Source organism: Schistosoma haematobium, chromosome 4 (genome assembly GCF_000699445.3).
Source record: "Schistosoma haematobium chromosome 4, whole genome shotgun sequence".
Taxonomy (NCBI): domain Eukaryota; kingdom Metazoa; phylum Platyhelminthes; class Trematoda; order Strigeidida; family Schistosomatidae; genus Schistosoma; species Schistosoma haematobium.
Window position 1 is genome coordinate 6,865,540 of NC_067199.1, and position 27,502 is coordinate 6,893,041.

General features: G+C 34.7%; 2 protein-coding genes across 2 annotated transcripts; both read left to right on the top strand.

Annotated features, from left to right (window-relative positions):
• Positions 1 to 276: 276 nt before the first annotated feature.
• Positions 277 to 4,793, top strand: ELAVL4 (ELAV-like protein 4; the record flags this gene model as incomplete). The annotated part of the gene is made up of 2 exons (XM_051219304.1): positions 277 to 895; positions 2,239 to 4,793. 2 exons carry the CDS (start codon positions 277 to 279, stop codon positions 4,791 to 4,793), a joined length of 3,174 nt encoding a protein of 1,057 aa, XP_051066069.1.
• Positions 4,794 to 6,685: 1,892 nt separating this feature from the next.
• Positions 6,686 to 27,129, top strand: PRXL2B (Prostamide/prostaglandin F synthase). Its single transcript, XM_051215543.1, has 6 exons — positions 6,686 to 6,857; positions 6,902 to 7,310; positions 17,111 to 17,288; positions 18,216 to 18,337; positions 22,958 to 23,027; positions 24,774 to 27,129. The coding sequence occupies exons 2-6, from the start codon at positions 7,221 to 7,223 to the stop codon at positions 24,923 to 24,925; spliced, it is 612 nt and encodes a 203-aa protein (XP_051066070.1). The 5' UTR covers positions 6,686 to 6,857; positions 6,902 to 7,220; the 3' UTR covers positions 24,926 to 27,129.
• Positions 27,130 to 27,502: the final 373 nt, after the last annotated feature.

Here is a 27,502-nt window from a genome sequence, read left to right on the forward strand (position 1 = left end):
TTTCATTACTTATCACTTCTTTTTTGTCTATTCTTCTCTTCATCTCATAAACATTCCATTTCATCTGTATATATATATCGATCAATAATATGAATTCTACTATGCTCTATTATTTTTGGTAAACTATGCATGTATCAATATAGTTGAAGGTTAATTTAAATTTTATAAATCGATTTCGAACTAATAAAATCAATCAATTTTATTCACATTTCAATTGATGATTACGATCATCCTAATTCTTTTCATTAAATATTCTTAAATACATTAATAATTATAATGTCAAGTGAAATAATACCGGCTAATACATTAGTAAATAATCGTAACCAGGGGGTATTTAATGATGAGATAGGTGATGGAGATTGTATACATGAAAAATCAATACATGATTCTATTTGTGTTCTAACATTAAATGATGAAGATATTACTATGAATAATAATGATAATACCAATGAAACAGCTAGTAATAAACTTTCTATTGATAATAATATTAAAGATAATAAATCATTCAAACATTCAAAATCTTCTATCAATCATTTTGATAACAATATTCAAAACAAATTAACAAAGAATTTAACTGGAAAAGTAATTTCTAATACAAACTGTGATAAATCTATAACGGATACAAATAGTTGTTATTTAACATCAACGGTACAATTGCATTCTGATAAAAGCATATACAGTGATGATGATCATATTCCTATATGTTTAAATAAATCGAATACACAATTGTTACAAATTACTGGTACGATGAATAGTAATTCAATGATTTGTAAACATATTGGAAAGGAAAAACATTTAGTAATAAAAGAACAAGAAATATCTACAATATTAGACAAATCGAATGAAATATCTTGTATAAGTAATATGAATCCCAATGTTTTATCAATGTCTAGAGGTAGGCAGTGTTGTATTTGTAATTATGCACTCAATTACCATTGTTACTCCTTGTGGAACATAAACGATGGATCAGAATTATTCAACCAACTCTGTCATAGGCTTTCTACTTCAGCTCTTTCTAAGTGTTATCCATTTTTTGGATATCTGCCTCCAGTACTTGGCAGTGAAACATGGCCGGTAAGAGTAGAGGATATTGGTAGGTTACTAGTATTTGATCATAGGTGTCTTCGAAACATTGCTCGTATATCATGGGACCATCGAGTAAGTAACACAGTTGTTAGGAAACGGGTACTAGGTAAGGATAGCAAATCAATTGATGAAGTAGTGAAACTTCATCAGTTGAGATGGCTGGGACACGTGTTACGTATGCCCAATTACCGTTTGCCTCGATGTGCGATGTTCAGTGGTATAAGAGTAGATTGGAAGAATGCTAGGCGCGGCCAGACCAAAACATGGCACAAGTCCATGAAGTCACTGACAAGTGGACTGAGCCATGTTGGCAGGTGTAGACTACCTGGTTGGGGACCGCGAGATGATAGCAACCGATGGTTAGAGACCCTGAATGACATGGCTCAAAATCGTTTGCAATGGGGTAGGTGCATCCACTCTTTGTGTTCTTACAAATTCTAATCTCCTGATTCCTCCTTGTCTCTTTTTTTCTCTTCCCAAATTTATTTCACTAGATTATACTCTTTAAATAACATCTCCAAACCCTTATCTTTCCTATTACTGCTTATACTCTTACCGCCTCTATCACTACGGGATTTGAATTGACAACTTTATCTCTGTGCTAGTGTGGTATGGCAACTCGAGCTGATGTAGGTAGGTACGAAGTTCTACGTTGTTACTGAATGACTGCATACTTGGCGGAATATGTGCCCTATCCACATCTTTTCATAATTCGCTCTTCGAATGGAAGCTTGTTTGTTCTCTCCCGTAATAATTTGTTGCTAATGGTATTCAGCCAGTAGATATTTAGTGTCTTGCTTAGACAGTCATTTATAAATACATGTACCATTTCGCTGATGGTTGTAGTAGTTCTTTATGTTTTAGCTGTGTACAATAGGACTGTTCCGACATTCGTATTGAAAATTCTGACTTTGATGTTGGTTTGCAGTTGTTTTGAGTCCCAAATATTCTTCAGTTGTAGGGAATGCTGGCATTACTATGCCAATCCCTGTCTTTAAATCTGCACCAGGCCCTCCTTGTTTTTCAATGATGCTCATTAACTAAGTAAAAATTTCTACCTCTTTCAGTGCTCCTCTATCAGTCGTGATTTGATTCATGGAGTAATTACTTATATGTTAAATATTATTTTAAAAAATAATCTCTTTTCTCCAGGTTATCCAGAAAATAATTCAATCATTACTACAGCCTCACCAGTAGAATCAACAAAATCAGGAACATTAACAGATTTAAAAATAAACAACGAAATTTCAACAACATATAGTCAACCATCATCGGATAATGATAATGCACATGACATTTATAGTTGTAATTATCCAAATGATGCTAGTATTTATCACAGAAATGCCAGTGGATACATTGATGATATTGTTACTTCTGACATTCATAAAATAAATTCAAGTTGTAATGGTAACAGTTCACTTAAACAACAAAATCTTGACAATTTTTTCAAAACTAATATGAAATCACAAGTATCTTGTTCAACAACAACAATAGCAGTATCTATCAATACATCACCGATCTCCTCATCATCATTTAGTGTCAACCAATCAAATAGTCTTGAGTCAAATCAACATCAACGACAGAAACAAATACATCATGATCATAGAACTCTTGTCTCTTCATTATGTCCATCTGATTCTCCTTATTTGTTAAGTCAATGTTCAAGTAAATTTGCTAAGAAAAGACCGGTTATTACTACTATTACTACTACTACTACTACTACTACTACTACTACTACTACTACTACTAATAATAATAATAATAATAATAATAATAATAATAATAATAATAATAATAATAGTAATAATAACTCTACAGTACACGATCATAAGGTAAATGGAAATGATATAAACCATCATTTACATTCACCAACTTCAATTAGCAACAATCCAAAAACTCATTGTCTAACAACTACTAAAAAGAATGCTAATAGTCATAATGATAACAACAATTATGAGCATTCAACAAATAATTCATATGATATAAACATAACAGTGAATAATAGTAATGATAATAATAATAATAATAATGATAATTACACTGATGAAACCAATTTAATAATCAATTACTTACCACCATATATGTCACAAGAAGAAGTCAAAGTATTATTTTCTACATGTGGTCAAGTTGAAAGTTGTAAATTAATACGTGATAAAACAAGTGGTGAAAGTCTTGGTTATGCATTTGTAAAATATTCACAATCAAATGAAGCACAACAAGCAATAAATACATTGAATGGTTTGTCATTACAAAATAAAACAATTAAAGTATCATTAGCTAGACCAAATTGTGAATCAATTAAAGGTGCAAATTTATATATTTGTGGTTTACCTAAAACAATGACACAAAATGAATTAGAACATTTATTTAGTCAATATGGTCGTATTATAACAGCACGTATATTATATGATAATAAGACAGGTATATCACGTGGTGTAGCTTTTATACGTTTTGATCATCGTTATGAAGCTGAATTAGCTATACAACAATTAAATGGTCATCAACTACCATCTGAATATTCAAACGATATGCTAAATAGACCAATTACCGTGAAATTTGCCAATTCACCAAGTTCAATAAAATTTGATAATCTTAGTCTTGTATTATTAAAACAAGCAGCTCATTTACAAGCTATTACAACGTCTACTGCTATGCCATCACCATTATCACGAAATGCTACTTCAGCAGTTATCGCCGCAGGATTATTAAATCCACTACAACAACGAATAGCTGCAATATCAAATCGATTAAAATATTCCATTACATCACCTAGTTCCACTGAAACAGATCTACTTTCGACAATCGCTATGAGCAATTCAATTTTAGCACCGACAATTGTAGCAAGTACTGGTGGCTTAACATCTAATGGTTGGTGTATATTTGTGTATAATTTAGCTCCAGAAGTAGAAGAATCTAATTTATGGCAACTATTTGGTCCATTCGGTGCTGTACAATCTATTAAAATTGTATATGATACAACTAATAATAAATGTAAAGGTTTTGCTTTTGTTACAATGAGTAATTATGAAGAAGCTGTATTAGCTATTCATTCATTAAATGGATTTGTATTAGATAATAGAATTTTACAAGTATCATTTAAAATAACCAATAGTAAATCAAGATCATTTGCATTAAGTGCATTATCATCATCATTGTCATCATTATCGACTCAATCAAATTCTATACCTTTTGATACATCCATAAATTCATCAAGTATACAACAAACATTATCAAATCAACAAGATCATTTTAATTCAGAGAAAATAATTAGCACCAAAAATTCACTGATCATTAATACACCCGTTACAAACAATTATGAAAAACAGCAAACACAACTTCAACAACATGCATCACAATTATATCATCAAAATAATCTACAAAATAATCGAAAAAAATTTTCCACCGAATTAAATGATCATACTTCTATCAAATCAGTCATTACAGATACACTGGATAAATCTATATCCCCTAAAAATTCATCTATCCAATTAGTAACAAATAGTTTTAACAAAGCGAACAGTATTAAGAGTAAATATATTAAAACAGTATTAAATGGTAAAACACAAACAGAATTATTTGATCCATTCATAGTTGAACAATTACCAGTGAAATCAAAACATATAGATTTGGTAAATAATTCAAAGAAACAAACAAATAAGAGTAGTAATTCACAAAAGAAAAAAGAACACGGTGACTCTAAAAAGTAACAAACTGAACAACAATCTGCAATAGTAATCACTTGTAGAATATAATAGGAAAAAAAAGATAGAAGCAAATAGTAAGGTCTTATGAACCAGTAGTAGATCATTATTGATTAGAGAGAGAGAGAGAGAGACAGAAGGATTTCATGCCTTCATTTTTCAATGTTCATTTTATTCTTTGTACACTTAATGTCTATTTAGTTCATTTTTTTTCTTTGATTTCATTTGAACATATTACATTAAGTTGAATCCAGTGTTGAATTTTAACGATCAGTTTATATTTCTATTATTCTATTTACCTTACGTTTAGTTCATGTTAAACACTTTGTACTGTAGTATAGTTAAGTGATAGAAATTGGTAAATTTAGCACTAATAACTAATTAACTAACTTGTGTAGTGTTGTAATGAATCTACTAAAGCAACGAAATATATTACTTTATTCGTTATATGAAATTTGCTATGTTTTCCTTGACTTTTCTAAATTGCAGATATTAAAAATAAACTCTAATCACAAATCAGAGATGGATAGTAGCTAGCAGTGGAATCCAGGACGCGCGTTTCGTCCTATTTGGGACTCGTCAGCTGGATGTACCTGCATCTCAGAGTTGATTTTCACTCCGAGACAATACGGACAGTATGCACATATACTAATAAGAGACTGATTAATTGCAGACCTAAACATCAATGGGAAGATTCAAGTAAAACAATACCAAGTGAATTAAACTTCACTCTATTACACAAGCAAGTGGCTATCAGGACTCAGTAGCTAAGTGGATAACGCGATGACGTTTGAAGCGAACGGTACTGAGTTCGAGTCCCAGGGTGAACATCAACTCAGAGATGCAGGTACATCCAGCTGACGAGTCCCAAACAGGACGAAACGCGCGTCCTGGATTCCACTGCTAGCCACTATCCATCTTTGCTTAGAATGCTTGTAAATTAAGGCAATATCGAGGCGTACGCACAGTATGTACATATGCCAATAAGAGACTGATCAATTTCAGTCCTAAAACACCAATGGGAAGATTCAAGTAAAACAATACCAAGTGAATCTAGTCACAAAGTTACTATTTCATATCATTCGTATAGTAAATATCTATCCTATTCAGTAATATTAAATTAATCTATGAGATAAGATTTAAAATATTAAAAATTCTCCTGTTGGGACTGAGAACAATATTGTTTTCAATTAGATCCTCATCAGGCTTTGACGTAATATACAAGGAGATTTATATACATATAAGAAATCATTAGATCAACCAAGGCAGTTTACGAATCAATGATAACACTGAGATGAATTATATTTTCAAAAAAAACATTAGTAAAGAGTAAAAATTGATAGTGTGTTGATAGGTGAACCAGTTGCAATAAGAATAACAAGGGCCTAAATTAATATTTAATAATAGGAGGTAGGTCAATGACTTAAAAATATAGACAATGACAGTATTCATAAAAAATCATTAGATTACATAATAAGAAGTGTTCAGATAATTGGTCAGTGGAACGTATAAGGGTGAAGAAATATAAACGAACAAAGAATAAGGAAATACTAATAAATAAAAACTTTTATTAAGACTTGTTCGGTAAAGGACGATATAAGGGTGTTATAAATTCCAGATGAATACAAAGACTTAGATTGTTAGCTGGAATCCTAGTAACTTCTGATATGTGTAAGAGCCAAGATCGAAAACTAGTAGTAATCTGACCTAAAAATGACCTATTTCTGTTTTATGCATGACCACTATCGACCAAGTGTAATTGAACAGAGAAATCCCTGGGTCCATATTTTGTTACTTGTGTTTATGACAATAGTTTTGTTTTTCTATCAAACGATACGTTATTTTGTCGACGTTTATGAAGACATAAGTTCGGGATGCGGCATATTCAAACACCGTACGTTACGTATAAGTGTCGACAAATATCCCCCAAATACACGACGTAAGGGTGGAGAAATTGATATTTCCCCTAAATAACCGACATGAAGGCGGAGAAAGCGATATTTCCCCTTTATTTACGCTTTTGTCCCCTTTATCTCCCCTTTGTTGATTGATTGGGAAACTGGCTGACTTGTAAGCTGTTTTTACTGGTTTAACAACTTCATATATGGGTATAGATATTCTTGTATATTAAAGACCAATAAGGATCTGATTGTGCTCATTCAAGGGATCTTCACTTTTAAAAAAACAACAACTGTGTATTAGTAAAACAAACCATTCTTGAAAGCTTGAGCCTCAAGCTCTTGTAGGGTCTTTCAACTAAACTTATTGGTCGGTTACCTGATGTTGAAATGTACCAATTGAAACGACGCTAAGCCAAAATTTGATTGGTAGTTAACTTGACCTTGAGAAGGACAACCGCGGTCAATTTTATATCTTTGTTTTCAATATGAGCTATTGATTGGTAGCAATCTAGAGACTATTAGGTGATCCGAAATGGCATCTCCTTTGCTCGCGAAGGTTGGTACGTGCATTGTACATTCTGCTTTGGGCTCGCAAACATGTACTTTGGACTCATTCTGGCGAGTAAGTCATTAAACGTGGTTTCTAATCTACAAATGATGTTTATGAACATTTAAATCCTACTGGTCATATTCTGTTTTGAGTAAAACTGATCGATACTAGAGCCTTTTTGTTTATCATCGGTAGAATTTATTTATACAACTGACTTTGCCGTAAGCCTTTACTGGAACTTAGTATCAGACTTCAGTAATAAGTATAGTAGGTTGGTGAACCTGTGTTAATCTTGGCAGATTGCCGTCCAATGAAAGTTCAGTTTCTCCTTGAAAATCATCACTGGTGGGGATGATACTACTTGTTCGGGTAAGGCGTTCCAGTCATTGACTGCTCGATGAGAAAAACGGGACCTCACTCTAAGTTTATTAGATCGCGGTTTGTGAAGCTTCTATGACCTCGGAGATTATTAGTGCTGGAGGGAGCAAAAAGATAAGACATATTAACACCCAAATCATAGTTAAAGATACGAAATGCCAGTTTAAGATCACCTCGCGTCCTACGATACGACAAGGGGAAAAGGTTTAGGCGTTTTATGTGCTCATCGTAAAGGAGTTTAGAAAGGCCCTTCACTAATTTTGTCTCCACGCACTGAATACGCTCAAGTGAGTTCGTATCATTTATCAGACATGGGCTAGCTGCTTGGACACAGTACTCTAGTTGTGGTCTTACGTAGGTAGGATATAAAATTCGAAACAACTCGTCGAATCATTTCTTAGTATTCTGTACATCAAAACCAGATCACCTGTGATCTGATCCGTCATAAGACGGAGTAAAGAGGTCTGGCTTTTCAAGTCGCTCTTTGTTTGGTAGACCCCACAGTTCTGGAATTGCACGGGTGGCTGCCCTCTGTACTTTTACAGGATATCCGAGTCACATTTTAAACACGGGCTTGCAGCCTGAATTCAGTTCTTAAGATTAGTTCTCACTGAGGTTGTGTATACTGTAGTGAACATGGTAGCATGTAAACGGGTGGATGTCCGTCTTAAAGCTCATAGGGTTCTTAACCCCTTAGCTGCGACCTCCCGGCAATGGGCCGTAGTCTTAATATCATGACTCATTGTCACCCCAAGATCCTTGTAAGACCGGATCACGGGTACAGGCACTTCCCCTATGCTGTACCTATTTACTTTTGTATTCCCGAAGTGCATTTAGATATAATTTACCGCGTTAATAGGCATCAGCCACTCTTTAGACTAGTTAGCCGAAATATTCAAGTCTGCCTGAAATGTGCATGCATCTGCGTCTCCTGTTATTTCTTGCCAGATTTTTACATCGTCAGCGTATAATAACATTGGAGACTGTACTAAACTTGGGAGATCATTTACATACAGTATAAAATGTAAGAAACCTAGGACAGAACCTTGCGGTACTCCACTAAGTACTGATCTTGTAGTGTTAGTCATTAGTTTTAGCCCATAATATATCTTATTCTAGTTTTCGGACATCCCATTCTATTCATTCTACTTGAGTCATATTTTGACCTTGTCAATTATTCGCTTGTCAGTCTTGACTGTTTTTATATGAGCGTATATGTGTGTACACTTCATATCCCATGACTCATCACATGTCTGTGGCTTTATTTTGTCTGCTTATAAATACTGAGTAACGCTTGACTAAAATGGAGTTGGCTTCCCAGCCATCCTCCCTGCGCGTCATTTTGCTCTGTTCCATTACATTCACTTTACATACAAAATATATGTATTCAAAGGTCACTCTCGTTAATTGACTTATCTAAATTCCGTTATTGACTAACGTGATTTGAGTCGACGATGATATACGAGAAAAGGCGATAACAATCATTTATACGATCTTGGAGTCAGATCCATGGGCCACCAAAATCTCCAGGTGGAGCACTTGGAATTTATTCTTACTTCTTGTCTACGACTAACTAGGAAATCCTTAATGTATTTTAGCAGCGGTTCAGCAATACCAAAATTTTCTAGCTTTAATAGCATTCTATTTGTTGGCGTCTTGTCAAATGCTTTGTTGAAGTCTATGTAGACAACATCCAGTCTTTTTCCGTTGTCTAGAGCTTTTATCCATTGCTCCCTTGCTATAAGTAGGTTTGTTGTGCAAGATAAACCTCTTCTGTCCAGGGTATGTATGGTTGAGTTACCCGATCGTATAACCGCCTGAAATGAGTCTATGCCTTTTGTACTAATGCCCTCGAGTCGATTTCCCAGTTTTCAACCGGTGATGCGGAGTTGATTGCCTCCATATCTACCTTCCATATATTAGGACGGGCCGGCGCAACTGTTTGACAGGCAATCTCAGCCATGAACCTGAATAATATGACTGCATGGTCACTTCTCCCTAGTGGTATGAGGAAAATCATTTGACCGACTTCATCACCGTGTATAAAGACTTAATCCAGGAAAGACGTGGAGCTTTGTATATACGCTGCATTAAAGTCGCTTACTATAAAGCTTTTACCCCTATTACACCAGCGTTTAAGTTTGCTTAGGAGGAAGTCATCTATTACACATTCTGAACTGCGATATACTACAACTAATTCAGTATCTTGCCATCTACATTTCAGCCTGCGACGCACCAGTTCACATGTCCCTAAATCATGTGCCACTGTCTCAACACCTCGTATGGCTAAGGTACTTTTCGTGTACAGGATAACCCCGCCTCCCCTACGGTTTAATCTATCAGCCGTACTGGATAAAAAACCAGTCAATTAAATTTCATTATCAAACAATTCTGTTGTTAACCATGTTTCTGAGACAGCAATAACATCCGGTTTTTCTATATCCATCATTGTCTTGAGCTCCTCCATTTTATTTGGTAGTCTGAGAGCATTTGTGTAGCACACCTTTAATTCTGTGGAGAACTTTCCCTTACGACCCAGAGTGGTTTGGGGATCGTTTTGCTCCGAACTTTTACAATCTGAAAACCCTTAAGAACGAGGTTTCTTTCACCATTACGGCGATGCTCATTTATTTTTACTTATACAGCTCGTCTCTTGATACAGTCAACCGGGCTGTGATCCTCACAGGGGGGTCCACCTTTATGGTCTTGTTCAAATCCAGAGCTGGGCTCATGATAACACTCTCTATTTCCTCGAAAGCGAAATTCTACTCATCTACTGCTGTCTGTTTATCTGAGGGTAACATTTTAGCTATGTTTAACAGCTCGATTGCCTCTAGAATCAGCAGAGACTTAGTAGAACAACATTCTTTACACAACCAACGTGATAATGGCTTGCAGCACCGTTTATATGCAGCCGGTGTGAGTCCGGTGCACACATTATGATGCCGTTTATTGCTGTTATCACATTGCATCCCCTCATCGACCGGGAAATAGCAACGATGTTTTACTTGAGCCACAAATTTGCTTTGTGGTCTCACAGTGAAAACTGATCTCTAGATAAATTGTCTTTTAAGGATTGATAGGTGATATACACTGAACACAAACAAAAAACAGAGGTTTGTATATAACTGTACCTAACAACAACAAAAACCCCGATTTCAGTAGTTACAAAAAGACCTTAACACCTACGGTTACAAACAATACTAAAGGATGCACTCAACGAGGAAAAATAAATACCAGTGCCCTTAGTTTTTTTGTATCTGTACTCGAAAATTACAGACGATAAACTCTAGAAAAAAGCGGTACTGTTAGGGATTACTTTAGCTGAAATAAATTCAATTGAAGCAAAAACAGTAGTCTTGATGCGTAATTTAACGATCAATACCATAAAATATACTCAGAGGAAAATGCCACTGTACTTTTTAAGTAGCGACAGAAATGTCTTGCCAACTTGAAGTGTTATCACCTCCGTGGGCACAAAGATATATTAAAGTACCAGTAGATATCAACTATGTCACTAATCAATTAAGTCTTGTTGAAGTGAGATTAAAGAGCACATTCATCTTTATCCGCACATACTCCTCGTCAAATCCTTGTATCATTAGCGTAAAGAAGCTTGAAATTTCATGGAACTTGGTAACTCTTCTACATACATAACAGATAACGACGAATCGAGTATTTCAGTCAGGTTTCCTGCATTTTAAAGAATTTAAAAAACCAATTTTTTTATTCATTTTTTAAATGCATCTGATAATACATCCAACCCACTTGGGTAAATATCCAGGGATTTCGAAGCTTTGTGGCTTCAAAATTAACCTGGTCTTGGAAACTTCATTGTGCGGTTTCCTAAAACCATTAAGTAATAAGCTGTCATCGGGATTAATAAATTTAATTTGTGTCCGTTGGGGTTGTCCGTTTTCCCTGTTTTTTTTTCAATTTATTATGGAGATTCTTTCAGGGATAACGCTCTTATCGTCCGACTTTTCAGAGGTTGATTTCCTACCAAGAGATTCACATATTGACTTAGAATACACAGATGATATAGTCCTGTTTGTTGAGGAAGGTGAAATAATCCAGGTTTTTTGAAATCTTTGAGCAGCAAACCAAGCATGTTTCGGATGCGTATCTCTCCCTCTAGATACAAAATTTAGCTTGAAAACGTATTTGTGTCTTCACATGAACTAATAAGGGTTAAAGTAGTTGGGCATATTGATCATTTCACTTGAAAGTCGCATTACCCCTAGTGGGTGGTGGTCTACCCGATAAAATATCGGTACGGATTTAAAAATCTTGATTGTCTTTTGCCAACTTACATCACTTGTGTCTTAGTCGAGACATTCGCTCTCCAACTTAAAGGTATGTATACCGCCAAATAGTCCCTTTCCTCTTGTTTTATCACTTCAGAACCTTCGTAGGTTACTATTATTTAATCATAGACCCCTTTGAAGCATTACTCATGAATGTTGGGATCATCGAGTGAGCAATTCTGAGGTTAAACTCCAAGTACTAGGTAAAGATGGCAAATCGACTGACAAGACAGTGAATCTTCAACCGAGGTAGCTGAAGCATATATTATGTATGTCCAACTACTACCTACCTTGACAGGCGATGATGGCTGATGTATGCATGTGTTGGAAGAAAATTAGAGGCGGCCAAACTAAAACAAGTCACCAGTCCACGAAGTTATTAACTGTTGAACTAAGATATATGAATGTTTACAAACTACCTGGTTGGTTTCCGAATGATTATCCTAACTCACGGTTGTACACCATGAATTGCATTGACAAGAATCGTACGCAGTGGCGTAGATGCAATCATTCTCTCTTCCTTTGGATCTCATGTTTCTTATTTATCTGAAAGAAATTTTCGTTTTACTATATGAATCCATATTTTATTTTCGAGTCATATCTCGCATGTGTATTCTCTTCTATTATCAGTAATACTGTTATTACGTATACTACTCTGGTATCTCGCTTTCCCTATATGATATGGCAACTTGAGCCGGTGCATATATGTACCAGGTCCTACGTTGTATATGACTGACTGATTGGTTGAAGGACAGTCAATATATAATATACTAAGTCACGAAGCGTTAGAATTACAATTTTTCTATTCACTAGGATATAGCAAAACATATCTTTATTATTAAATCTCTATCCAAAACTCAATTTATTTCAAAACATAATATGCTAGTTTTCTGTTGTTTGTAGACCATATTCAAATTTCTCTTACTAAGTTTATAGTGTGCAAAAAACTTTTAAAAGGTAGGTGATTTCTGCAAATAATTTCAATTTTGTTGTGCAGTCTTCATCACATCATTTGTAAAAATGATCGGTTTATTATTTAGCCCATCAGTCATAAAAAATACACTAATATACATTGACTTATATTTTAACATCAGTATATTAGTTAGTGCAGGAACAGTTCATTTGTTAAAGCACATAAATTTTAACTATTAGGATTCAGGTTGTAACCTTACCTCACGTACTTCTATTTGCGTATCCAACTAGTATCACCAGCCCTCACACTCAAAGTGGTGCCAAAGCAATTACATAAATCTGTGCTTGGCTAATAATTTGCATTTCATCTTAATTAATTTCTAAATAAATGATCCTTTATACTTCTGTACCTGTTTAAACTAATCCCATACCCAGAGATGGCTTATTTGAAAAGATCTCTAAGGTGGTTTTCTGTAGCCACTACGTTCTCTCTGCATATTGGAAATCATATCAGATTGCTCAGTTCCTTTACTGTAATAGACAAGGGTAACAATGTGCTGTAACAGTTTGTGATCAAACGAGTTGGTCGATGACTCTGTTATCAGCTATTTCCAATAAATAAAAGGTGCGATAGTGCCCCTTACACTAGGACTCCCTAGTTCATTTGATCAACGTTTCAGTCCATATAAAAGGAATTTTTAAATCTCATACTTTAGGCTTCGGTATGCTATTTTTATTTCAATATATGATACTGCACATTACAAGAGCTATAGTAAAAGTTTACGATTATTTGTCATGTGGCACTGTCTCTATAGCCTTTATGAGCATCGATATTTACATACAGCATATCTACAAGTTTATCTGTCAGTTCTACACCTTTAATATTTTCAGGAATTACACTTTGTTAATGTAAATCAGGGATCAAGTGATCAGAGAATACCATCAGATCTTGGGTAGAAATAACAATCTGCCTATTTCGATTCGGCAACCAATTATTATCATCAGGCTTTAATCTTATCGTGTAGCTCAAAGCTCAAGATACAAACCCCTTAGTTACACAGTAGCTCTGATTAATAATAAGTACTGCATTATCATTCATTTCAAATATTACTCACGTTTATGAAACCATGATGACGTCAACGTTTTTGATATCACTATGATTTTGTTGATATTGTCAGAAATGTCTAGTCTCATAATTTCTTTCTATATTAGTCATGTTAAATTTAATTTCTTCTACCGCAGTTTCACCCACTTTATTAATCTCTTTCACAATACTAACTACACGTTTGTCATTCACTGAGTATTCTACTTCTTTTTTTCCGTTATCTCAAAGGAATTTGCATGTAGTATGTAACAGCTTTATTTTCTCGTGTAACATGAGAAACTTTGTGGACCAGTACACGACTAAAAACATGCCACTAATAATTTAGCCTCAAAACTTATCTCAGTGTGAAATATGCTTTGTGTCCAAGTAGTATTTCTCATTTTATAAATATCTGTCTATAACAATGCTTAAGGCTTCGGTAAAAAGCTTTCTAGTATATCTAATAGGTTTCAATGCAACCTTTGAGAAAGTCTGTCGAAGAAGTTAAGAACTACATTATCGAGTAAAGCTGCTAATTGTTTATTGGTAAACTTTCGGTGGCCTGGTTCCAAAGATTTTATAGTCTAAAACATCAATGGGGTCCTCAAATGCCTTTAAACTTCTGGTTGGTCGTTTTTTGAGCACTGTTGAGTAAGGAAACAAAAGGGAAGGTTACGAAATTGTTGCTAAGCCCTCAAACATGTTGTGGGACTTTCCAAACATAGTGCTGAATTAGTGCAGCCACCTACGCTTAAGGTATTGTTGTAAGACTGATAGAATAACCACATTTGATGCATTTGTCACAAGTTATAATGGTTATTGAGTATTTAGACAAACAAGAAGAGTTTTTGGACATAGAGTACTTCTTAGTTTTTCGAACGCCTCCACCGCTGGAGACGTGATTTATAGTACTTTGATTCTACTCTTCAACAGATCGGCTAATGGCCAACTAACTTCATCATCAACTGGCTTTATATTTTACAGTTGCGACCACTTGAGTTGACAAAAGTGCACAGTCACGTCCACTGGTTTATCAGCTCTGCTTAGTAACCTATCTCGAATCTCAGTCACTCATTTCAGCATGCTGAAAAGCAACTGAAGAGTATGTAGAAGCTAGTTAGACTTTCTCATTGTTCAGTGGGTTTTTGTTGTGTATTTTTCTGCTATGACTTATTTTACAATCCTGCCTCTTTGGTGAATCTAAGCATTGGGCTTTTTAACATATCTTTCGAATTCCGGTTCTAGGAGATCAGGGACAACATTTTTAAAGCTAAGGTTGTTAGTACTAATTGGATATGTTAAATAAAATGAAGTGAGCGAGACGAAGTCTGTAATAAATGTAGCTGGCACGGGAGACGGGATTATTCTTTAAAGTCCTGGTAACCTAAGAATATGATAACCAGTCCTAAGAAGTACCTTCTTGAAGTCGTTCCAATGAATATTTAATTTGATTTTTCTTAGATTAACTTTGTATTTCTCAAACCATATCCTTAACATCTTACTAATCCCACAGCTCATTTGGCACTACCTTGTCTCTCCATCTGATTAGGAATTTATTGCTTTTGAACTTATCACAATCGAATTTATTGGCTGGATGTTGTAATAGGACTGATCTTAATGTAGAATGGTTGTGGAAGCTAATTCTTCTCTATTTAACTCCAATAGACGATGTCACGTTCAGTAAATATTTTAGCAGGTCAGTTTTCCTAGTTGATACTGTGATTTAACCGGAGAATACTCAAAAGCCAGAACACTAGTTGTTGGGATAGTGTATTGTTAGTAATTAATAAAATCCACAAGAACGCGGATATATATATATATATATATATATATATATATATATATATATATATAAGTTAGGATGTAAGCATGATGAAAATCCATAAGGTCAATAATGATCATAATAGAAAAAGAGAATTTTTGTGTTATATGGATAATCTCAGAATTTGGTCTAGATAAATATGGGGTTACCATATAACTGGCCAATGTACTCTTCCTGATCTTGTTGTAGTTTCTGTTGTTGCTGAACTATTTGGTCACTATTGAGTTAGTTAACGTTAGATAATTATAATACAAATTTGTATGAGGAGTCCGTTCACGCATAAACCTTGTTTCGCTCTTAGTTGTGTTCTTATGATGATCAAAGACTTCAGATAGTATGTATCAATATCGGTTGGAGTGGCTCGAATGTGTGATTTTTCTTCAACTCCTGAACATAGTATTTGTTAGGTCCCGATAAGCATAACGAATAGTAGTTTTTGGGATCCGTTTATGGACCAATACTAAACGTATATTTTTATCGTATAGTTGTTAAATAACTAAGCTGTTCATATTCATGTCCCTCTTATTATGAGCTTTACTTTGACCTATGAACTATTATTATACGATCTACCATTCTTGAATTATGCCCTGTCTATTAATTACTACCTCCCTCATTCACAGCCACATCTGGCTAATACCTGTACAAATGTTGTTTCATATTTTATTGGTACAATGTGGTCTGTTTGATTGGTATATAAACCCCGTATGTTTGCAATAAATGATTCATATTGCAGAGGCTGAGATTGGTGTTCTGGACTCAGATGGCTGGGCTAGGCGGGAAGCAGGACCAATCAGGACTCTAGACTGTTCGTACGTGTTTTATGCGTCACTGGTCCGATCGATAATTCACTGCTCTCTAATTGGCAGTATCATTAAGTACATATTAGAAGGGCACTCAGACCACAAGTTATAACAGTATTATACCATATTTTCATTTCCCAGTTTCATTTATGTCGATCCTCCTTTTTCCTGCTTAGTTTTACATTGTTATTTCCACTTATTTGACTTTCTTCTTGTTTAATACGTTGGTACACCTGTCTGCCTATTTTTAGTTTGTTAATGAGCGAAAATCCCAAGTCTAATTCTTACCAATTATCCTTTAATCATTTAACGTTGAGGTCATTATTTGTAGATAGCGTTCTGCAAATGTTGAACCAATCCCAGGTACATGTACTCTGCTTCTGTCTACACTTTTAAACGAGATCTGGTTATACTAGATAGTTGCCAGAAAATATCTTCGAATCTGTAATGAATTGTTCAGCATTCGAGTGTGTAAGCTGTTATGCTATTGCTCAATATTTTTATAACGAGTATGCTTCACCATCTGTGTTTTTTTGCTAAGTCATACTTCTTATTTATCGTACATCAAGGATCAAACATGTATTATTACGTTCTTTCGTCGTTTGGGATGTAAATTTTGCCGACTAGAAGCTAAAAATTTGAGTCATTTAAAACCTGCTTTGGATGCACGCAATATTAAATTAATGGGAATTACATTCGATGAAAGTGGTGTAAAAGAATTTTTAGATGGACATTATTTTGATGGAGGTAAATAAACCTATATAAACCTACATTTGTAATATAATAATCTTTTGATATTCATTTCTGAAATTAATTAGTGACGAAATTATGGGATTCATTACATACAGTAGCAGATCAGCGTATGTTTTCAGTAATAATTTACTGTTTATCATCATATCGAGGTGTTCACTCAACCAAGAGGGAAGGATAGTTACATTGATTGATCATTGAGTTGTGACCGGTGTCATATTTTTTTAGTCCCTATTTCTTGTCGATTATCATCGATCAATTTGAAATTTAGCCACTACTCCAAGTGATTAAGATCATGCGCACTATTTTTTGATATTAGGTTTTTTGAGGTAGCTGACAGGAAACCCTGCTCGTGGTAAGTTTTCTAGTAATAGTGCGTCTGACAATTTGGTTTTTCAATACCTTTGAATGTCTTGAATTACGTTTATTTGATAATAATAATAATAATATTGAAGGTCAATGATCGTATTTTCTTTAATATTTTTCCAAGTCGAGTTAATGTAACTTGTCTGTATCTCTATTAATTACTTCCAAGTTTCGAGACATTTAATGCTCAACCAATGTGTCGCAGATTATTTCCTATAAAATTATTATCATTTTCTCCGTTGGCTTGCTGTGTTTCTTATTACATACTAACCATATGACTTAATATTAATCGATTCCCATTGGAAAAGGTTGAGATGCATACTCGCTATCAAAACTTGCGATCCCTACTGAAAATGCCGTAAGAAACATGTACAGTTTCCCAATTAGTGTCTTTAAACAGTCATATAAAGTGAATGGTTTATTGTTAACAGATGTATTCAGCTTATTATTATTATTATTATACTCAGTGTAATCTTAGGAAAAGTATTAATAACTATATCATCCAACGTTCTTCATTACTTGACTTTAAATTAAAACCATTATTTAATATCATTGTAGATCTTTATTTAGATCCTGAACGTAAGACATATAAAGCTTTAGAATATAAAAAAGTCTCCGCCTGTTCTGGTTTCTGTTCTTTACTGACGAAAGCTGGTCGTTCTTTAAATTCAAAGGCAAAGGTAATATGCGTTTTCTTTAATAAAAAAGTCATTAAATCGTCAGAAAATTTAAAGTACACTTTTCCTTTTATTTGTCTAAATGCAATAACATAGAGAATAAAAATAAATCGACTGGGATATGAATTCAAACCAATGGTATCGTTATAATCAATTTAAGGTTATGTCACATGATTCTAACGTTTGCTTAGAATTCTACCAGAAAAATCTCTAGCTCTTTCCATTATGACTCAATCAATAATTATTATCAGTATGGTAATTTGTGGAGATTGTAGTATTTCCACAGTTGAATTCACGAGTCAATCTTTGATATTAACACCGTTGTATGCCAGTTCACTGGTCTAGAGGATGAGTGTTCGCGCGCGAGACCGAAAGTCCTGGGTTCGAGTCATACGTGCGGGATCGTGGATGCGCACTGCTGAATCGTCCCGTGCTGGGATGGAACGGCCGTCCAGAGCTTCCAGGTTTTCAGTGGCGGTCCAGACTAGATCGACTTTTGAATAATAATAAGAATAATCTTTGTCTTCTTATTACATTATCGAAATTGTTAAGATTAGTTTGAAGTTCAACCTGTGTAAATTTAAGCTAAAAAAGTGATAAATAATAGGAGTGTATACAAGGTTACTTTGTATACTTAATCTTTACTATACAAGATAATATCTTACTTGTATTATTGTTGTGAACTAAAAGTCGATTCCGTATTACTGAATGAGAACGATTGAGAGATTCTTTTAATAAGGAAAGTTACCCTATGCGAACTAGATAAACCCGTTGACCAATACACAACAATTCAACAATAACCCACCGATCGACGAAACAGAAGTTATGTAAGAAAGATATCAGTCGGTCAGCTACAACGTACGACCAGGCACATATATGCATCGATCCAAGTTGCCACACCTCATTAGCACAACAAAATGAACACCAAATCCATAGAAGTAGTTAATTCATAGGTGGTAATATACAAAAGAAAGATTGTGTATAAAGAAGTAACACAGGAAGAAAGAATTAGTTGGTAGAAATTGAGCAATTTTAATCTCACGGTTTAAGGGAAGACGTAGAGTGTATACACCAACGCCATCGTGATCGATTCTGAGCCATTTCACCCAGAGTATTCAACCATTGGTTACAGTAGTGACGTGGACCCCAACCAAGTAGTCTGCACCTAACTGCATGGCTCAGACATGAAGTTAGTGACTTCAAGGACTGATGCGACGTTTTGGTTTGGCCGCCCCTAACTTTCTTCCAACCATTCCCCACACTAGTCAGCATCGCGCGTCGTGGTAATCGGTGTTTAGGCATACGCAACACGTGGCCCAACCATCTCAGTCGGTGAAGATTTACAACCTCATCAACTGATTTACCATCATTCCCTAATACCCTGTGTCTAACCCGACTATTACCCGGTAATCCCAGCAGATTTTGGCAATATTTCTAAGGCATCTGTGGTCAAATACTAGTAGATTACGAGTATCTTCTACTGTTAATGGTCACGTTTCGCAGATGTAAAGTAAAACAGAACGGACTGCCGCGCAGTATACTCGTCCGTTAATTGATAGATGGATGTCTCGCCTTCGCCACTGGTGACGTAAGTTTTCAAAAGCCAAACGAACCTTTCGAATCTGTGCTGAGATTTCGTCAGACACCAACCCATTAGGGCTGATCAGACTTCCAAGATAAGTGAAGTTGTCAACGCGTTTGACTACTTCACTCCCTATCCTTAGCTTAGGTGTTGACTTGCATTTAGATGGGGAGAAACGCATTCCAAACACCCTGGGATTGTTGCTCAGTGTTATCAAAACACTCTGCATTTTATCAGTCTTCACCAAACAGGACTATATCATCTGTGTATTCTAAGTCGATAAGTGTACCTTCTGGTAGGAGATCAATGCCCGAAAATTCAGTCGACGAGAACGTTATTTCCATCAGTAGGTCTATGTTGAAGCTAAACAAAAATGGAGAAAGTGGACAGCCTTGACTGACACCACTTGAGGTTGCAAAAGCAGATGAAAGTTTGCTATAAGCTCTGACTCGACTGGTAGTGTTCGAGTAAAGAGCCTTCACAAGGTTTATGTACTACAGCTGTTGCCTTTTCCATCTCTTTTGCTTTCGTCGCCCACCATTGCTCACAGTTGTTCCTTAGACTTTTGGTTAACTTAGATCTGATTTGTTTTCACTCTTCGCTGTGTTCAGAGCCTGATGGAATGAGTTTACGAGGATCTATCAGTACAAGAGACTTAGTAAAAATCGATTTGTTATTCGTAACCCTTTGGTTTAGATCACTAATGGATGTCGCTGCTCTTTCCACAGCTGTTTGTATATCTTTCCAAGCAACATCTGGACCGGCCTCGTTTGTAGAACCGTCTAAGTGTGACGTCACTTGTTCCTGGAATTTACTTTTGGCTTTCTTGACACAGTTCAACTCTAATGGGTTTTTTAAATGTGGATTTTCTGCGTCCAGAGAGGCGCAAGCAAATGCGTGCTCATATTAGAGCATAATCAGAGTCTAACCATGTACTTCAGAATGATCGGCAGTCTTCTATCGAGCCTCTCCAACGATGACTGGTGGTAATATGGCCTATTTGAGTCCATCATTGGTTTGGTGCAGGGGGTCACTATGTTAGACGATGTTTCTTCTTATGCCTAAAACCAGTGCTTGTTAAAAATACACGATTATTTTAGCACTGTTGTAGCAGACGCTCACCATTATCTGTTTGCTGAGCTAGAATACTAAAACACAAGCCTAAATGTCTTTCTGTTTGGTTTAAGCTACCTACTTGGAAATTAAATTCACCTGATACGAGTACTATGTATGAGTGTTTAACTTTCTGAAGAAGTTCAGAGAGCTTTCTGTAAGTTATCTTTCATTTCATCCGAGCTGCAATCAGCGGGAGCGTAGGAAGAAACGACGGAAAGGCGACGACGTGTGTCCCTATCTTTCCGAGTTCTTACGGAGCCATTTCGCCGAACAGCACATAGGCGACTGTTAACGGGGATTCATTCCATTAGTGCTTGTTCTGCCAGCGTACTTAGTGTTATGCCTACACCCACCAGTCATTCAATGTTCACTGGAATTAATGACCAAATATGAGACCTAATTCTTACTTCATCATATCATCGAGAACAATCAATTCCGTTAGTAATTTGCCTTTTGCGTATATTAATGTCTGTCGACTAATCAAATCAAGTTTACCAGAAACTCAATGTTCAAAACCGGGCTCTTGCATACAACAGAAACTGTTGGAACACATATCATAAAATCTAATCTTTGTATTTAAAAAAAATTATTCAGCCTCTGAATTTATCCTAACTTCACTAGAATAGCCTTTTTAGACGTTCTATTAACAAATAGAATTGATGGGTCAATAAGAAGGCATTTAAATAGGAAAACTACCTGGACAGGGTAATATACATATTTCCTTAGCCTTGTGCCTTTACTGTAAAGAAGAAATCTGATCAAAACTCTTATTTATCGAATATGTACTATATGTTCTACAGATATAGTTGAAGAAGAGCTAAACGTCTTGCGTGGTACATTTAGGGAAAATGGATACCTCGGAGGACTTGAGATAATATCCTTCAGAAAATGATCACGATAGTTCAGATTCATCCAGCCTAACTTTTCAATCGTGAACGTCCATCGCTTCTCCTCGAGTTTTATACCATGTTTTCTTGTCACATTCTACTATATGTTATTGACTGTCTTCTTTTTGAACCATGGCCATCACCAGGTTTCTCGTCATAGTATCTTTTTAACTATTCGCGATCACCAGTTATTATACTTAGGTACCTCGACAGCATCATTGATGAACAAAAAGGATCCGATGCCAACGTAAAGGCGAGGATTAGCAAAGCAAAGGCCACATTCCTACATTTGAAGAACATATGGAACTCAAAGCAACTGTCATCAAAAATGGAAATCAGAATGCTCAATAGGAGAGTCGAGCTAGTTCTACTGTAGGGAACTGAAACGTGGAGAACTACCACAACCATGATCAAATTAGTACAAGTATTTACAATCCAATGACAGAATCGTAGTAAATTTTATAAACAGTTAAAATTATGACTACCTTTTTTCAGTGATATCCTGTTGGATAATAGTCAAACCTATGAGGCAGCTTAAATCAATGCGTATTTGTGCCTGATCAATTGACATAAATAGTATTATTTTCAGTTCTTCATAAAGGAAGATTGAATATGCGTTCGTAGTTTTAGTCAAGAACCGATCTTAGCTATACTGCTACTTAAGACCAGGATGCACTGGACGGTTTTTGTGCGGGGCTCCTCAACAGTGTATCCATGACCCTGCCCCAGGGAATGGACCCCACGGCTTCCGATCTCCGATGCAAACGCTTAACATCTTCATCACTGAGGTGTCTTTCACCAAAATGAAACAGCTGTCAAATGCTTCCTCATTTTTAATGGTGGTCTAGGTAAGGTCAGTGCATGGATGTATACTGTACAGACTCTACAATGTCCACGAAACCCTTTACCGAATATACGTTTAATTAAAAATATGAAGAAATTAATATTAAGTCTTGTTTTTAGCTACTAATAAACACTACAGTCATTGATAATACTAAATATAATAATGATTGTTATCTTTTATATTATTTTTATTAGGCTGCTAATATACCTGGTAATATGACTGGAGATGGTTGGCAAACTGGTGGACTTCTTGTGGTTGAAAAAGGTTTGTAATTGTGATTTAATCATGTTTATTTCTATTTTCCTATGTACGTTGTTGTTATTGGTGTTCTCTGGATAGATTGTGAACAGTACATTCACTCTATTTCTAATGTCACGTTTCAAGTAAAAACCCATAGTTAATTCCCACAGTAGGTCATTCCGCTGCCCGAATAGCTCAGTAGTAACGCCTCAAACTGTAAAACTGGATAACACAAGTCCTTATTTCAAAACGAGCATCAGTCCCTTCAGGATTCTAGGTGTACATTGTTAACAAGCACCAAATTGCTGGAACCTTATATCCAAGGTTTCCTGTTGACCACTTCTAACTACATAACGAACACAATTATATTGAAATATTGGGAATTTTGAAATGATCAACCAAAATCCCTACACTTTTAAATTAGACATTGGAAGATGGTCGCGCGAATTCGTGGATTGATTGAAGTTAGACATTAACACCGTCGGACGCCGGATCAGTGGTCTAGAGGTTAAGGGTTCGCGCACGAGACCGAAAGTCCTGAGTTCGAATCTCGCGTGTGGGATCGTGGATGCGCACTGCTGAGTCATCCCATAGTAGGATAAAACAACCATTCAGTGCTTTCGAGTTTTCAATCGATTCATGATCTCATCAAAAAGCTTAACAACCTCATACTGATAAATATATAATTGAACAATAAATGTAAATGCTCATGAAAATTAACAAATGTCAATTAAATGAAGATTCAAGTAAATCAATTAATAAAGGAGCCAGAAAATTAACATCGTATAGAAAGAATAAGAAATTGTCTCATTGCCACAGGCCATATGGATTTATTTGTGCTATATACTCATAGAAATTGGGAACTGTTGTTTTACCATAGAAAAGAAAATATTTCATATATTATGTGTGTATTAGATGGATTTATTTAATTACTTATTGCCTATGATCAATCTATACATTTGTTAATCACATAGGGCTTGTGATTATCTTAACCCTAGTTACACTTATATATTGTGGTATTTGTCATATGGTCCAAATGTGACCTTAAAAAATTAGAGTAATTACTGATTCAACTGTTTGATCCATGTGATTTACTTATTTAACAATCCTAAAATTGAGTTATTTGTATGTTGTTTATCTGTTTATATAAATAGGACACACTCTAAATGAAAGGGGATAAATAAACAGAGATACATACCATATAAATATGATATTCCTGAATTCACTGAAATTGTGATCACATTCCTCATTTATCCTATACAACATCTTTACCTTTTAATTCCCAATATCTAGATGACTCGTAATAAGTAGCTTGTATTTCTTTATACAATCCAATCAATGAATTATTGATTTTTTGGTTAGACACAATATAATGGTTTGGCCATATAGCAATACTACTATATCGAGAATTTAATGTTTAGATAGACTACAATCTAGCATATTCTATACACTTTCCTATCAATTGATTCGGGGTGGATAGGCTTACAGTTTAGCTCAGGAATTTCAATACATACCGTTATGAAGTAGGACAACTGTTTTGTTTTCATGAACTAAATAACCTTCGGAAATGTTAATCATCAAATATCTGTTTGGTTATTGGTGAATAATAATTATCTCCATGTGAACGTGTATGCTACATGTTCAACTCTATCATAAATCAGGCTTACAACAATGTTTTTTGAATTATATGTTTCTGTAAAATAATTATCATTTGATCTATACAAAGTATATAGTATACGTTTACTTCGTTTTCTCTTTTATTATAACAAGGTGGTAAAGTTCTCTATCATTTTGAACAGAAAGAAGTTGTAAATCATCCTGATTATAAGCAAATTATTGATGTTTTGAAAATTAATCCTAAAGATGTACCAGAATTCGCTACTGTTTTATCACAAGAATGTGATGATGCTTGTAAAATGTGAATATAGTCTGATATTTGAAACTATTCAGTGAAGAAGTAATGCTCATTATGTGAAGTTCAACTTCCTAATCTTTTTCTTTAAAAAAAGTTTTTTTTGGTTTATAGTACTTTTTTGTTTGTTATAGTGAGTTTTATTCCATCCTGTTGAACTTTTATGGATGCAATAGGTATCTTATATTGAAAATTGTATTAAATTGTATGTTTTAATTAGACTTTATGTTATACAATGGGTTTTTCATTATTTCAAATTTGTTATTCACTATTAACTGATGAGATAATGAAGAATACAATGTTTGAATGAGTCAAATTATGATTTGATGTGAAGATAAAATTAGAATAAGATATTGTATTAAATACTTTTACAGTACTGAATAATAATAATAACAAAGTTGAACGAAAACTATGTTCAAATGTGAGACATCTTCAAAGTAGTTTATACGATACTCCACCAGTTAAACGAAAATATTATTAGGATTACGAATCAACTTAAGTTAGGCAACCATTGATAACCTAGAAGCAGTGGACGGTTGTTTCATCCTATTGTGGGACTTTTCAGCAGTGCTCACCCATAACCCCGCGACGAGGTATCAAACCCAGGACCTTCAGTCTTGCACGCTATAACTTAACCTCCAGACCACTGAACCGGACTTCAATAAAAATGCTCATTTTTGATTCTACTCTAAACTAACTCCCTAACCAAGTATAGATTTATTTACATTCAGTTTTACTCTACAGGTTTTATGTGTGTCAGCTAGTGATACTAACCGACTGGTTGAATTCAAGTAGTCGGAGTTGGGTTCAAATCTGCAGTTTAGTGATGAGATCAATAATTTACAGAACAAATAATAATTGAGCTGTTGTTTAACTTCGGCCTTAACTCTTGTGTCTATAAATCAGTCTGGCAACCTAAAGTATTTCAGACAGCATAATTAACAATCATTGTATACATTTCATTAATGAATATAAGTGTTCATTAAGTATTTTGTGCAATACGTATTTATCAAAATTAGCTGATGAAATAGAAAATGTCATTTCTGTTAGCTTACTTAATTATACTTTTTACCCATCGTGAAACAGGTCGACAACTAAGATTCTCCAATCAACTTTGTCCTGGGCTTTTTTTTTCCAGTTGTTCTCAAGTGCTATTTTTTTCTTTTTCTGTCTGCCTCCAATTCCCAGTGAAATGTGTTCTTGGGTCTTCCTCTTTTCCATTTTCCCTCAGGATTCCATGTTTTGTCACGTAGTTTGATTATTTCTCCAATTTATGCCCTATCACTCCTAACGTCTTTTGCTAATTTCCTCTTCAGATGGTAGCTGGTTTGTTCTCTACTACAGCGAGTTATTTCTGATAGTTATCTATTTAACTGAAAGGTCATTAAAGTGACAACTAATATGGCTTGTTAAGTAGCTTATCATCATATTTGCACTATTTTTTGCTTCAAAAAAAAGCGAAAGAAAATGGAATAATATCTCTATTAGTTCAAAATCTATCTTTTAACGTAGTTCGCTCGATAGAACATTTGATTACCATAGTTTTATTCTTAACAGTATCAGGTTCAAATCACTTAGTCATTAATATCATATAACTTAAACATATCCACCATCTAAGTAATTACATGAGCAGAACACAGAGAACAGCAAGGGAATTGGAAAGGAAATTATGCTGAAAAGGAATGCATCTCAAAAAGGATAGCTAAATTCATGGAGTAAAACATGGCATATTATTGAATTTCGAAGTCAAGAGATCTGTAATGATTGATCTCACTTTTGACTAACATTAGCTACGTAGATAGATATATTATTTATGGAATTTTTTGTAAATTTCATAAAATCACATAGACAATCTAAAACGCTGTTATTAAGAGTTTGTATTCTGAACTGCTATATGTGCATCCTGAATGGATTGCCTCAATAAAGTGTTATGTTACAAGTTTATGTATTACATTAGCGGTATGTTTGTGTATCAGCATAAACATCAACATTAGGCTGCACGTATAATTCGGCCGACTTGTTCTAATTAAGATGTAATCCGCGTCCTAGATTCTACTGCTAACCACATGCCAAATATAACCGAAATAAAGCATTATTTTAGCTTGTTCTGAAATAGTTATTACAGGCTTAGGAAATATGTTTATATATTATGTGAATTCCACCTTATTATTAATTACTATGCATGACTAGTGTTCTATAAGATAAGTAAATTTTTAACTCAATAACACTGTTGCTCAATGATCTCAATGTGCTCAACTGTTTTTTCTCTGAAGTTTATCACTTTCAATTAGGGAAAATTGTAAACCAATCAGCAAGGTTATAAATAGTTGTGATTTACAAATAATACTAAACATTCTATTCTTAAAATGACAACAATATTGTTGATTTACAACCTACAATGATAATGTTGATGACTATGAAAAGAAATCTTGATATATTACTGATGATATGATCTTCATTATCAAAATTCAGCGAACATTGAATAATTGTTATTCATAGATATTTTCTTAAATTGTCAGAGTATGACTGAATAGTACCATTTTGTTTCTCGATGTACATGACTAAATGAGTCTATAAGCCGATAACG